The sequence below is a fragment of the Neodiprion virginianus genome, chromosome 3, assembly GCF_021901495.1.
Source record: "Neodiprion virginianus isolate iyNeoVirg1 chromosome 3, iyNeoVirg1.1, whole genome shotgun sequence".
In the NCBI taxonomy this organism is placed as follows: Eukaryota; Metazoa; Arthropoda; class Insecta; order Hymenoptera; family Diprionidae; genus Neodiprion; species Neodiprion virginianus.
Genome location: NC_060879.1, coordinates 32,562,989 through 32,578,802, shown reverse-complemented (window position 1 = coordinate 32,578,802; position 15,814 = coordinate 32,562,989). Strand labels below are relative to the sequence as shown.

General features: G+C 44.5%; 1 protein-coding gene across 1 annotated transcript; it reads right to left on the bottom strand.

The window, feature by feature from the left end:
• Positions 1-8,247: 8,247 nt before the first annotated feature.
• Positions 8,248-14,292, bottom strand: LOC124300135 (uncharacterized). Its single transcript, XM_046753835.1, has one exon. It carries the CDS (start codon positions 12,772-12,774, stop codon positions 9,844-9,846), a length of 2,931 nt encoding a protein of 976 aa, XP_046609791.1. The 5' UTR covers positions 12,775-14,292; the 3' UTR covers positions 8,248-9,843.
• Positions 14,293-15,814: the final 1,522 nt, after the last annotated feature.

The window sequence follows — 15,814 nt, the reverse complement described above, 5'->3', positions numbered from 1 at the left end:
GTTTGCCGCTATATTTTTTACTTGTATCAAAGACATAACACTACATCGCTTAACTGCTCTTACGCATTCACGTCATTTGAAACCGTTTTCTTGATTCTTTCAATTTTACTTCTTACTTCAGTTCCCACTTCTCTTCAAGCATCGCATTCGAACTGACCACAAATTCGTTAGTAAACCGCATTAATACTTATTATTGTACGTGTGTATCGTTATCAAATTATTGAGCAAGCTGCATTTGGCTTCATTGATATCTCTCCAGCGTTTGTCGTGTTCGGCGTTGATCTCGCAACATTTTTAACAATTACTGCGTCGTTACCATTATTGCTATATTCCATTGTTTTGCGACTCGGACCAAAGCTCAGGTAATTTTGCAAGCATGGTCGGTTTTGATGTTCCTGAAATCATCAACGTTTTATTACGATCAATTTTCATTCCCTTGTGCTAATGGCAATATATTCTATAATTGATATACGGTAAAAAAATGTCAATACCTTAAAAATCACCAGAGCTGTGTCCTGATAGCGTTTGTGAATGTCTTGGGGTCCTTTTATGTGATCCGGACATTCGTATCTTGCAGTCATCTATTAATTTACAATCGGCCAACTGTGATAACGAAATTTTACTACGTATATTTTCACCATCCTGAAGTCCAGTTTCAACTTCGATGCCGCTGTAACAAATTGTATGCCATCATCTGTGAGAAATTTTGGGAAAAAAGATAAAAATCAAAATGCGGTTTCACTGCATTCGAAAATAGGTTTAAGAATCAATCCGGAATTTTCGTAAACTCCTGTCCAACCTCTTTTCGTATTGTAGCCATTCTGGCTTACCGACAGAGCATCGGTCGATAATATTGAGACTGCGCCAACCGATGGCGCCAACCTGTGGTCGTGGCGCATGATGTGACGTTGGAATAAAAATCTGAAAGGTCTTTTCATTCAGGCGCAATTGCTGCGAGAGCTACGTTAAGATGACTTTTTATATTACACATTTTCTTTTTTCGCAGCGACTAGGGTATAATAATGACGTAAGAATATATTTTGCCGCCTCTGTCTATAATAACACGGTGTCGGAACGGAGTGGCGTAGCGTGAATCGAAACAAAAATACATTTCTAACGCTTTTGCAACGCGTAGAAACAACATTCTACCTCGACTGCAATTAAGAACAGAGCTAAGGAGCAGCATTAAGTATTAAACTAGTTACTGCAGCTGGATTATACTCCGTTATGAGAAATGCATTTCGGACTCTCCGTTGTACGTACGCTTAACAGAGTCGAAAAATATGCAATCTAACAAAGACGCTCCGCCACGTGTCACTATGATCGAATCCATTTCGCCTCCGTATTGTACGCAGGCTAACATGTGGGTTACAGGTATGTGTATTCTCGTAACGCACAGCGCTCTTCGTCGCCTTCCAGCTAATCTCCAACCGAGTTCGTTCCCTTGTTCTTACGTACGCTCTTCGTTACTCCGAACTTGTCGCCCACTGAAAGCTCTCGAGACAGCGCGGCTGTTCGAAAATAATACGGCTACTGTAAGCGAGTGCATTACACAAAGAGAATTGTAGACTCTGCGGGGAAGAGCGAAGGAGCAAAAAGTCAAGGAGGAAATAAAAGAAAAATCGGTGGTCATCTACCGCCGCAGAGAAGCCGTGGCTCGATGCCGCCGCTGCGTGTCTATACGCTGAAAATTGGCCCCGGGCCAAATCTAGTATATTCCCCCTTTGCTTTTCCACATCCGCAGAAGAGGCAACGCTGTTAACTATTATAATTACACCTACGTGCCTGCGTATTTCTATCTGCATTGCACATACGCGTTATGTATCGTTATACGGCGGCACGTTACGTGTACCTGATTTTAGGGGGAAAAAACTCGTCGGTTTTGCTCGTAAATCAATTGCTGCAACGTTTTTATTCCTAATTCTGTTCAGGAGAGGGATATGCGTTATCGAGTCGTGAAAGCATGTTAAATTAATAGCGAACAATGGATCGCGAAGGGTGGTCCATGTGCATAACGGAGAGCATTAGTCTGCTCGGTTGTCGCATTAATCTCGTGTCTAATTACCCGCACGTGTATAATGTCGGGCCAATTCTTGTTGAAGATTTTTACAGGCTGGTGTATATCAGTTGACATCTTAATAGACTGTAATATCATACGGTAGCAATAACGGCTAATAAACGGACCCTTTGTTAAGGTAAACGATTGCGTAAAAATACGTTGATTTGGTGTTACCGCACTTCCAGTTTACGTAGTGCCTAAATATTCACAATTAGCAACGGGCTGAAAGACGAACTTGGAAATATGAAGTGAAAATATATGCAATAGTCGTATTCGTTGAAAAGCTACATTCATGCAGCTGACTAGGTTTTTACCGCAGATATAGGTTTTTCGCATATGCCACACGTAGTTATTGCACAAGACAGAGACAAAACCTACAAAGTTTGGGCAAAAAACTTACCTCAAAATTTGACATTTTTCGCGAATATTTCTACGGTAAAGCATAATAAACTGCATAAGCATGCGTCTGCAAACATGCAAGCCGAGACAGGTGCGTATTGAAAATGCGTTAGGTTTAATCTCGGATCCAAATCTGCGGTTAATTTGATAACAGTGTGACCGCACAGTGCAATTATGCACAGGTATGCGGTATAATCGTGGCCTTTGGTAACGGGTCTCAACTCTTCTAGCAACAACAATTGCGCTCTGTTTAGCGCTGCTGGTGTTGCCGTTGAGGCCAATGGCTGCTGCAGGCTGCCGCTACAGTAACTCCGCGTACGCTCTGTGGCTGCAACCATCTGGTCTGCAATTGCTTTCGCTTGCAACCATTCTCGATAAGGAACACAATGCCCGCTACTACGCTCCGTAAATCTCTTTTGTTTTTTTTTATTTTTTTTATTTTATTACATATGTCTTTTATTATTTTATTTCCATCTTTTTCTACTTTGACGTAGACTGCACCAAGCCGGGAGTGCATTTAACATTCGCATTCGGTGCAAATGTGCACAAGCACACATATACATATACCCTACGTGCCTGGGTCCCGAATGTGCATCGTGAAGTAGTCGTGCCTGCCAGTCGTGCATATAGATATAATATATATTGTGGTATTATATATAGGTAAATACGGAGTAAACCTATAAGAGAAGAAATCGTTGTAAATCTTGGACGGCTGGTTGGTGTTCCTGCATTGATTGGCCAAAAATACCTATAACAGCATACAAACTTTTAATATATATAGCATTCTGGCTAGAACTAGCACACATATGTGAGTATAGGGTAACTCAATCGGGTTATACACGCTTTCCCATTTGAATAACGAGCGTGGAACGGTACGCCTTTTCCCACGTGAAATTCCTGTGAATCGAGAAAACCGTTAAGGCCTTCGTAGGGAAGCCTTAAAAGGTTTGTAATTTTCTCTTCAAAATTTATTAACAAATATTATTTCAGAATATTTATCGGAGAAATCGTAAGGTTCTGTGTTAATATGACGCATAATAAAGTAACGATATTTCATCGCGGTATTTGAAGCAAATCACTATCGCAGTTCATTTCCTAAATTGATTAAGGAATTGATTAAATAAGAAAAACGCTGCGCTAATTCATCAGTGAACACGTGAATGTATAACCTCAATATATTTTTATGCTATGAAATTTTCACAGAGTTTTGATTTTGGCAGGCCAACTTTCAAAGTAGATGATATAATTTTTGATTAGCATATGTTAATATACTATAATTAGATCGGTTTGCAATTGTTACCGCAATAATTAATTTTGAGAGTTTATCACTGAATAAAACCACTGTCGAGCTTTGAGGCTGTGAATTTATGTAGGGCTTTTTCTCTGGTATTTAATCGTAAATAAACAATAAGAGCAATCACAGCTTATAATAACAGCCTGCTCATTGCACGTCGGACGGAAAGTCTGACGTATTGACTTCGTCTTGACTTGAGAGAACTTGCGCAAGTCCCCAACTGCGCTTATACCTTTGCGTAACAGAATAACTATGCGCGTGGTTTATACACATTGCATACCTTGCCCCGTTTCTATCATCATCATCATCATCATGTGCCTACTCGTTGCGTGCTAGCAAACATATTACGCCCGTGCGAAAACGGGACAATTAGGCGTCCAAATATGCGGCAGAGCTATCGTCACGGTTCGCGATTAGTGATGAGAAACAACCCGAAAGCATTGCTATTCCGTAGAGTAATCTGCAATCACACATCTCAACGTACCTGTGAAATTGGACAATATATGTAGAATATACTGGACACGTGCGTTTTCCAATACGCAGACACGTATCAATCTCAGAGAACAATGCGTGAATGCTGCAGATATATTACGAAAAAGACCGAATAAGAGTTTCTCGTGTATCAAGACCCTCGGTAGGCTCGCGCCAAGTATATTTAAAAATGATAAAATTTTTATTTACTCGCGAGCCGATGCATCAAGAGACTCAGTAGAGTCACGCACTGATTGTGAGTACATTGAAAAAAAAATTCACGCACAAGCCGACGTAGTCTCTTTAGCGTAAAGAGAAGCCTACGGCCAATACGGCGAAAATACTATCACATATTTCTCCCCTTTGACGATTAATGGCGAAATTGGAGAATGTTAGAACGTGGGTATCTAATCAATGGATCTATTTCAATGAAGTCAGTGAACGGAGAGCTGAGATATACTCCGAAGAATTTTCGTCTCCGTCGTCTTCATAACACTTTCGCTTGAAAGTTGTACGAGCATAAAGATAACATAGAAAGGTACCGCTCTATGCCAAAGTTGCATGTAGACAGAAACAAGAGCGCGTGTCAATCTAGCTATATTTGGTCGATGGAATAAGAGAATTGCAGTAAGAGTATAAAAATGATGTAGAAAGTCACTCGACCCATACGAAACTTACATGGAGACGAAAATAAAGCGATACTACGGTCTAGTTATGATAACACGGTGGTGTGGTACACGACTTAATTTTGTAAACAATTCATCAGCATTTTTCAACATTCTTCATTTTACACAAAGTAGTAGCTCACCAAGTAGGTGTTCCGAATTTTTTATTAGTCCCTAATTGTTGGTTTTTCGTATCGATTTCTTATTTTTGCAAAGAAGTTACGTTGCACTTGGTAATAAAGATATCGATTACAGTATTTTTTGCAGATAAGGGTATCATTACTGGTACTCATTTCAGTATAGACCGTCATTTTGGTGGTTTCTAAGTTGCAAAGTAAACTTTTTTTGGTAGATTTCAATATAACGTATTAGGCGCAAGGTTTTTGCACACGAGGTGCTTTTTGGTGAAAATGTTCTACCGTACTTGTTGATTTTTCAAATCATCGTACCAGTCCACGGCAGTGGCAGGTTGACGTCTTTTCACAACACGTTGCAAATCCTCCTGGCGCGGTATCAGCAGCCGCTCTGCCGCAATTGGAAACGGTATTCGTATCAGGAATTTTTATCTGCAGGGATTTGTAATGACAAGAAATAAAAATAATCTCACAATTAGTTAGCAGCCGGTCAACTTTACCGAGAATTGACGCAATCAAACGCGCGTGCGAAAACGACGATGCGAATATGCGATAACGACCGACGACGAGTCGACGAGGCCGAAGCATCGCGAAATGACTCACGATATCTGCAGCCTTGTGATTAATATCTATGCCGTTTACTGTCTCCGCGGTACCGTGAGATTCGCGTATGACATCAAGGAAAATAATTATAACCATAGTCGGCTTCCCATTGTTAGCTGTGGTCAGTTCCCAAGGATAATTTAACAATGCGGGCGCGATAACTGAATTATAATTTCATATTGCGTTCAAGTTCGGTTCACTCCGCGGATTCTTGACTAAATTTACTGTGTGTCACCGAAGGTTTGTTAGCAAAATCCGGACACAATATCATCTACCTCATTTCCTGTGTAATCGAAAAGCTCTGGTATTCTGCGAGTTATTCTGTTCCCGATCAGGGCTTGCAGCGATGGTTGATGCTTTTTCAACCATCGTACTGTATTTCATTTCCAGAAATACTGTTAAGAATGATTTGCTTCAATATTCGTACTCGTTAGAGAGAGCGGCAATCATTAACTAGTCCGTTATATGCGACATATACTGTAACGAGTATGTATGCATAGGTGTACATAGGTATATGCTCGAAGTGGTATACCTACAATGATATTGCCGTCTCGATTATGTTATTTCACAATCAGTGGAAAATGTTATGGACTCCCAACCGCGCACCCGCGTCTAATGGAATATTTTTCTGTAAGCCTGACAAAAGAATAACCGGTTCACTTTTGTTTTTCTATATCCAGAAAAGGCAACGAGAATTTATCTGATTTCCTCTAATCGAAAACAGCGTCATCCGACAAGAATTTCTTGTTAAGCTGATAGTTGACAATGATACACCGATGGCGATACGCGAGTTATTACATTGCGTCATCAATGAGTACAGGGAGCATTCTCAACACCTAGGCATAAAACTAGCGTAGTCAAACCTACGAATATATATTGTTATTATAGATTCACCCATGTAATTTATGGTAACTTATTATACGTTTATTTAGCTGACAATGAAGTCCGTCTTCGTCGTGGTGTGTCCGTGCGATATCAGGGAACAATGACCTACGAAAAATTGTCACTAAAAACGCGAGATTCTATTTTTTGACTTGTGACACACGAGTTAGAAGGGATTACGCACAAAAATATTTTAGTACTTCCTGTGTGAGGCGTGACGTTGCGGGCGCGGTAATGCTGGTGTTTCACTGGTAAACATGAACTTTGTTAATTCGGCTTAATTGAACCAGCATCTTGTACCTCTACACCAGATTTTTTGTGGTAGGCCATTAGCTGGACTTTAGTAGCCGTGCCCAGAACGAAGGAGGAAAACTGTAATGATTAAACAGCGGAATGTAAATTAATCAATTATACATTTGTTTAAAAATAATCTCTTATATTTGCTTCCAGGATCAGTAAATTTCTTTATATAATACACTATTAATTATACAATAGATATTTTTCGAATGTACAAAAAATTAATTGCTTGCCGATGAATCACGTTATAAAAATGATATTTTATGTATTGATATGCGAACAATATACACTCGTGTGAACGTGAATTGTTCAATAGTAAATATAGAATATTATTTGTATTTATGTTTAATAGAATATCAGTAGGCGCCTGAAACTCTCAACTGCAAAAATTTAGAATACATGTATCATTATCGTTTAACTAATTAGTCAATTAAATTACTGTTCGATATCACACCTTGAGCTGCCTTCGGCAAAGTTTACAGAATTGTTGCGGCCTTTTTTGCTTCGCTTTTCTTTTGTTCTATTTTCCTTATTCCGTTTTGTTTTTGCAAAAATTAGGCACAAAGATTTTTTTTCTAGTGAAAAATTTCAGAGGCACGCGCTCTACATTCTTGCTATAACAATTGAACTCCTGTATTAAAATATAATTTTGATAAATATAAATCTAGATCTTTTTATTACTCAATCGCTTAGTATATATATATATATATATATATATATATATATATATATATATATGTATATATATATATATATATATATTGCTCTAGTATTAGACTCTGGAGGCTGTAGAACCGGTAATATAGATACTGATCATTCATCACATATACATAATTAAGATTTACATTATTATTTTCTTTTGTCAGTCATTCAACAATACTATTTTTTTTTATTGAGTAAGGATTATGGCGTTATTCAACTATTATGGCTTAAATTTACATGATTTTTCTTCCCTTTCTATTCTTATACAATATAATAGCTTTCTTATCAAGAGTGTTTCAAGTTTTTAATTTAAAAATTTCTATGAAGGCCTCTGTTATTATGATTTTCCCTGTATTACATAAGGCATAATGCACAGTTGATTAGTCGACATGGATTAAAAATTTTATTATGAACACGATACGTCAATAATTTATGCACTCTTACTAAATTCGTAAAGTTTAAATCTAACGATACGACAGTTTCTAAGGCACAGGTATTGAATATATATATACACGTGAGTGTTTATGTGTATATATTCATATAAATACACCCTATAATCAACATATTATATAACTTACATTGGACCATCGTGATATTTCGTGTACTGGTATTTCAATTGTTTTGTTTTCTAGGCTGTATACCAGTACTAAAGTTATTTTCAAACAGGCACTATGTGTATAATAATTAGAGATGCCACGAATATTCGGCTACTATTCGGTATTTGCCCTATTCAGCCACTTCTTTTTAATATTCGGTACTCGGCCGAATACTGAATGCCAAATTATGAGAAAAACGCACATATTACTAAAAAAATGTATCTATTTTTATAACAAATTATTGCTTTAATACTAAAAATCTATCAGTGGTAGGTTGCGATGAATGAAAACCATTTTTTCAGCATTGGTTGGTAGGAAACGATTGCGCTTGTCTTCGTAAACAATACTAGCTTCTGAAAATAGCCTCTCACTATAAACAATACTGCCAGGAGACGATAGATATATAAATCTTAGTGAATTTTGTCAGGCTTGGATACTGTTTTGCGTTTGCTGACCACCACTTGTAAGATTCGTGACCTGTCACGCGCGATATGCACACATCTTACGCCGAAAGTTGGGTATTCGGTATTCGGCCAAATCACTATTCGTCACATCTCTAATAATAATTGTGAAATGTTCAATAAATTGGTAAATTTTGTAACTAAACTATTAATAGCAATAATAGTATCAATAATAGCAATATAATGAATAATTGTGATATTAATAATAATAATAAAATAATTCAACATGCTTTTACGTATTTACATTATATGTACAGAATTGCGTTTAAAAAAATACACGTTAACCATTAGATAAATTTTACGTGGAAGCGGTTCTTTGAGCAATTGAATTCGTCCTAATTTGGCGACGCTTATAAAGGTATAGTGTTAAACAGATGTTTATATACCTATATATATACCAAAGTTGGAATAATATTAATTCACAGAAGTTGAGCTTTGAGTCGCAATTTCTTTGGGTTTTTATAGATCGCGTTGTATGATGCAGCAGTTCGGAAACTCGCCTCGCGGTCACGTATCTGTCGAACGGCTTAGAAATATCTATCTGACATAATTTAGTAATTATAGATTGTGCGACGTATATCGGCCTTTGGCGACCTTTAAACGGCCTAGCTGATGTACTTGGCTGATCTGAGATAAAGAAGCAATCGTAAGTCGCTCTTCGAAGTGCAGGGCGAGATAGAGTAGCGTTGTTAACGAGAACCACGACGGCGCTAAGGTAATGCTAACATTTTCTCCCGCCTTTCGCACATGTTGTAATCTCGGTTTGATCCACTAATCGTATAAGAGTTTAATCTTCGTTACCGATCTTATCAATCCCCAAGATTGGTGACGTTGTCGAGTTCGAGCGACAGGACGGTGGTTTCATACGTGATAGAACTCACGTCTTCTCATTAAAACATGTTATTAGAGGCGGTCGTAGTTTCGCCTGCTCATACACATACCGTCGCATACGATACCCATACGAAATGCGGACCACGCGTGTACTTTCGTGCCACCTGCGGCCAACCGAACGACGTCGTTTAGCATTTCTAATCGTCCCGAACAGCCACCAACCGCGTTTCGTTTCGGTTTGGATAGAAATCGGTCACGACTGATCGTTGCTCATCGCAGATTAAACCTTCAGAGGGTCGCCGGCCTGGCTCTTTTAGGAGTCAGTGAATAACTCGGAAATTCCACCGAACGTTTCGACTATTTATATACCTAAATTATATCTCTGAAAAATACCGAACGACAAGGGAATAGCGCCGGCCCTCCAAAGGCTAAAAGCTGCGCGTGAGTAGTTACGTGTAATGCGGCGCCGTAGGATATCGCACAAAGGCGCTGCCCACCTGCGATACGTCGGAGTAAAGGCCTTGCGCGGGGGTTCCCCACGAGATCGGTACTCTAAGGCTCAACTCTAGGGCGTAACCTTCGCCGTTCCTGTTTCCGGCCCCGTTGTTACTATTCAAATTGCAAACGCTCTGGCAATTGTTATTGTTATTGTACTGATGCGTAAAACCGTTGAACAAAACTTGATCCTCGATGGGTTTTGCGATGGGATTGTCCAGGTAGGGTTTGAAGAGGATGGCGTCACGCTTCGTCGCGGTTACGGAGGGTGGAGCGGACGGGACTGCCGGGGGCGCCGGAGGGGTTGGGACGGTGCTGGTAACAGGTTCGACTTGGGAGGCGAGGTCTGGTATACCTTTACGTTTGACGAGACAGAGGGGCGCGTCTTGGGGCGCCGCGTTTTCATCCTCGGTATGCGGGCGCAATCTTTTCGGTGAAGTAGCGTAGCCGCAGCAGGACAAGGTGCAGGATCTTTTCAGCGGCGAAGAGGATCCCGGCGACGATACGATATGCTCCATGTTTTCTGAATCATAGCACGAAGCGGAACATCCTTGCTTCGAAACCAGCGACATTTCCGACGAATCGTGAGTCGACACGGCGTAGCAGGATTGAATTCTGTTGTAGCTGCAAACGGTGCTTTCGGAGATCCTTACAGATTCCTGGGAGTAGGAGGAAACGTTGTCGGCGCAACAGGAAAGCGTGCATCGTCGCGGCCCCGAGGTTGAGCTCAACAATATTTCCGATGTTTCGGCGGAGACGAAGTGCGAGGGCTGCCTTGGACGGGGAGAAACCGGGTCCGGACTGTAGCAGCAGTAGGGATCAACAGAGGTCTGTTCCAGCGGCGATAATCGTGGGACGTCGTTGAGATCGGCGGGTGCGGTATTGGTCCGAAGATCGATCGGCGAGTCGGCGGAGGAAAGAGGACCGAGTCTCTGCCTGGATATACCGCCGCGCAGAGCGATCTCACCCCTGAGTTCGGTCTCCTGGGAGAGCCATTTTTGTACCTGACGCCTATTGATACCAAATTTACGGGCAGTGGCGCGTTGGTTTCCAGCGACACCGGCGTCGCGGTGGAAGGCGTCGAGAACGTCGAGCTTGAATCGCAGCGAGAAGGAACGTCGTCGGGCAAGGTCGTTGGAGGGGGCCAGCGTCGTTGCCGTCGAGTAGTCTAGGGCGTCCGTCTCGCTGTCGGAGCTCGTGGTCGAGTGCCCCGAGCTCAAGGGGCCCCGAGAACTATGCGGACTCGGTAGGCTTTGCGCGGGGCTCGAGGGACCCGAGCGAAACACCCCTTCCAAAGGGGGGCTGCTCCTGACAGACGACAGGCATTGTATCGGGGCCGAAGAGGGCAACGCAGGTGGCTGGACGAGATCGACGTATTCGCCGTCCCCCGGCGGGTGCGAATGCGTTTGCGATACATGAGGATGATGATGATGCTGGTGCTGGTGCTGAGGCTGCGGCTGTTGACGATGAATCTGTGCGAGCGTGTGCGTGCGAGGCTGCTGATGCTGTCGGTGCGGTTCTGGATAGGCCTGCGGACGCGCGATTGCTTGGCGTAGCGACGCAACGCTGTTCCCGTCCTTGTTTGCGTTCCCGGAATTCTCGTTCGCCTCGGCTGCGCCGCCGGCTCCTCCGTCATCCTGGGTTGCCTGTGTCCGTAGGGGACTCGTGCGTGATACCTCCGAGTGAACGGCTGCGGTGGTGGCGTGATGCGGCGGTGACAAGCCGCGGGGAGGCAAGGGCGACAGGGCCGAGCGGGAACTCGGGCGCCCGGTCGGCTGGTCCCGCGGATCGCACGGCCCTGGCGCCGCGTCGGCTGCCACCGTCGCCGCCGCGTCTAGGCTGGCTGGCTCGTTCTTAATCGTTACTGCAGGCGATATTTGACTCCCGATATCGCGCTCCGTAGCCGAGATGGCTGGGAAATTCTCGTGGCAAATATTATGCGGGTTATACCTGTGAACCGGGGAGCGGTTATACCTCGACGATGATGCCTGTTGGTAGGTATTGACGTCGGGCGATCCCTCGTCGTACGAAACTACGGAGTCGAACTTGTAGCTGCTGTTGGCCATGTAGTAGCCGCTCCGTTCGTCCGATCGGGACGGCGAGACGTAGGTTGCGTGGCTCGCGGATGTTTCGGAACGACCAGCGTCGAGAAACTCCGGACGGGTGGTAGCTAGCAAGTGCTGTTGCAGGGCGTTGTTGTTGCTCGCGGGCGATAACGTAGCGTTACCGTTGTTGTCGTTGTCATTGTTATGGTTGTCGTTGTTGTTGTTAATGTTGCTATCATTGTTATTATTATTCCCATTTAGCGCAGCCACGGTACGCGGACTGGGGTAACGGGGCGAAGCGGGGCAGTGCTGCCTAAGGGGGGGCCCTTGTTGCGCCGGTGGAAGAGACAACTCTTCGTCGCCATGCAGTCTGGCGCGACTTAGGTTCAAGGCCGGCGCTGGAGCCGTGGCCGCCGCCTCTCGAGGGCCCTCGGATCCCGGGGCCCCGGAAATCGTGGAATTCCCTAAGGAGTGACCGTGAGACGAAGTACGTCCCGGCAGGGCCGAATCGACACAGCTGGATCGTAGGCTGTCCTCGCACTGCAACCACTTTTGTATCTGCCTGCGATGAATCCCGTACTTCCTGGCCGTCGCCCGCTGATTGCCACGGCAGTCGATGTCGTTCCTGTACGAATCTAGGACCTTAAGCTTGAACGCGGGTGCGAAAATCCGTCTGCTCCCCATCACACCCACGGTTTTTCGAATGCCGCCGCCGCCGCTGCTGCTGCTGCTGCTACTGCTGCTGTTGCTGTTGCTGTTGGTCTGCTGATGTTTCGTCACCATTTTAACACAGTTCTCTTCGTCGGTCGCGGTCAGGCCGTCGGCGACGCCATGCGCCATAATTAACGAATCACTTATCCGAGACTACTCCTCACGAGACACTTTACACAGAACGGATAAGCACTGGCAATCCTTAACCACCACGTAACATTGCACGGAGCGGCAAGCGCGCGGAGTTCCTTTTGGGTCTTTGGAGATGCCGTAACTAATTTTCATCCCCACCACCATCGCCAGCGCTCCGCAGCACCGCTCGGGCTCTCCGATCCCCTCTGTGCCTGTCGGCCCTCTCCTCGCCCCGCTCTTCGACCGAGCCGTGTGTCCCCCCCCCCCCGCCGTCCCCCCCGGCCTCCCACCTCTACAGGCCTCGACACGGCCGCCACTACCAGTCATTCCGACCGACCGGCACAAGAACCCTCGTAGGCGCCCCCCTTTCACACCTCAGCGCCGTAAAACTCCGCCATTTTGTGGCCTCACTTCCGTTAATGACGCGCGGGAAACACTGCCCGCGGCGCCATGTTGTCTGCCTCGGTCTGTGCGCCGAGAGCGCGAGAGAGACTCTTGCCGTCCCTCGATTTCGTTGCGACGTATCCGATCCTCCTGCCACCCGACGACGCTTACTTGACTTTTGACCGGTGCTTTCCTCACCCAGATAACAATACCTTCCGCAAACCCCCCCGCCTCATTCAAGATTCGCGTTCGTCGGGGCGTCAACGCTCCCGTTGTAGTTTACACGTCTAATCGTTCGAATGAAACTCCGAACGGAAAGCGAGTACGAGAGGGATAGATTTAGAGTGAGAGAGAGAGAGAGAGAGAGAGAGAATGGGGAGCGTAAAATGTACATACGCGTAGATGGGCGAGAGGGAGATGCGTGAAAGAGAGAGGATCGAACTCCGAGGCGGAATACAGCGAGCGAGCAAGAGAAGACGCGAGCCGACGCACAGTAGAGTTTCTCATATGCGGTATAGAATGAGATCATCTTGTTTTTGTGGACTGAGCCGGCAGTTAACAAGTTTAGCTCTCGGACGTTGCCAGATCTCGGCACGTAGGCGACGCGAAACTCTAGCGTGGCGCAAGCCGTCTCGATTTTCCGATCGCGACTATCTTCGCGTCGGTTAAATACCGGCCCGCGATAACGCATCCGGCGTACGCGTTTATCTCGGCGCGTGGTCGATGTCTAATCGGCCCGCGTTAACGCCGACAAAAACTCATATCCCGATTCGTCCTTGGGCGACGCGTTCAGCGCGGCGGCGGACGTGGCAACGTCGGAGTTCCCCTTCTTTGTCCGTCGCTGGTCTTGCCAGACAGGGTGTCGCCAGCTCGGACGACCCGGCCGACGGAACGGAGCCTTGCGGAGACGAGGGGAGTCAGGGGAAGGGGGCATCGCCTGCCACACGGCGCGGTGCGGCGTAGGATCGGTCGAGGACCTACATTCATGCTCGGCCATGTTTGAAAACTTGCGTCCGGCTGGAATGTGGCCTCCGGGGCCCTCGAGGGCCTGATCGGGGTCCGCGGTGATGGCGGGGGACAGGTTAGGCTCGGGCGACGGGGCGAAGGGAAGGGTGGGGGGGAGGAAGGGCAGGAGAGGATCGAAGGGGGGACCCACCCCCTCGGTCGTCCCTTGGCGCCCCAAATGGGCGAGTAACCAGAGACGCGCCTGTGGCGACCGCGCCAGACTTCTCGGCGCCGAAATAATATACCCGAGACTCTATGTACAACAGCGTCTTGACTGTATCTACTATACGGCTCTTTGCGTGCACTGGACGTAGGGATACGTGTATGGTTGTGAAACGAAAGCAACCACAGTGCGATAAACATGCGCTCATTCTTCACACAATTTCTATATGTTGTTCGTGTACCTTATCTTATCGTCCGCATAGATGAATAGGCGTTGCTAGTTTCCTATTGAAAACTGTACACTGTGCAGCCATATCTGCCCGCCGCTCAGTGTGGTATTCCGATTAAACGGTAAAATCTCGGATGTCCAAACGCCGGAGTCGTGGCTTCGGCACGGAAAATACACGACGATCTGCCGATCAGGCTCGAGCTGTACTTTTACTATTTCCCGTTTTCGTTATACGTATAATACGTATGTAACCGCGTACGGATAATCAATACTCGGAAACACCCGAGGAAACACCCGATTGACTCGCCTTACCGACTGACGACTACGCAACTTGTTTGATTTACTACTTACCTTCGCGTTCGCGGTAATGCAGAATCTTCCGAGTACAGATCAAATGTACGAAAAGGTTACGCGACGTCTTTCTACCACAGAGAAACCTTTATCCCCCGAAGTCAACGCGATATCACTTGTATCAATCTTATAGCATTTTCCATCAGTTTGAATGTGGGAATGTACAGGAGTTGCCACATGACACGATATATGTATATAGTATATATGCATAATATATATATATGTATATATATATAATGCCAAGCGTACAAGTATCCATGTAGGAGGATGCAGCTTCTCAACAATAAACTGGTCGAGTGTTTCTCTGTGTTATTCGAAAAGTTTTGAATGCTTTAAAAATTACCCAATATCTTTGCGCTTGTCCGCAGAAAAACATTTTCTCCATCTAAATTTCACCTAATTGTTATTTAGAGTTAGTTAATTACTTTATACGGTTCTTGAAATGTGACTTTTTCCTGGTTAATAAGAAATCGCATATATTAAATTGATACCCACCTCGGTAGTTTCGTTGTCCGAATTACACCCACAGATGTTTCATATAGATAAAACTTATTACAATTATAGTGAGATAGAAACATGATTATAAATATCAGTCACGTGATTCTAATGTGCAAGTACAAATTACGACACGTGCACGGCGGTTTATATTATCCGATCTCCTTATCCGTTTACGTGCGTATATTTGTATGAGGAATAGATATAATATGCGCGTAAGCTTGTAGAAGTTCGTATGCCTGTTAAAAAAGACACAGTGGAGCATTATTAGTACATGATTTCTGTAACGTGCCGTCAATATTTATATCGTGATTGCTTCGGTCTTCTGTAAAACTTACAATTAGTGAAAATTTTAATGCGTTGGTAATTCTAAAAATTTCATAACCTTTAGAATAAATTTTTATGAAAACA

What these genes read in the sequence shown, in the direction of transcription:
- LOC124300135 (XM_046753835.1), bottom strand. Translation starts at nt 12,774, where the DNA reads ATGGCGCATGGCGTCGCCGACGGCCTGACCGCGACCGACGAAGAGAAC.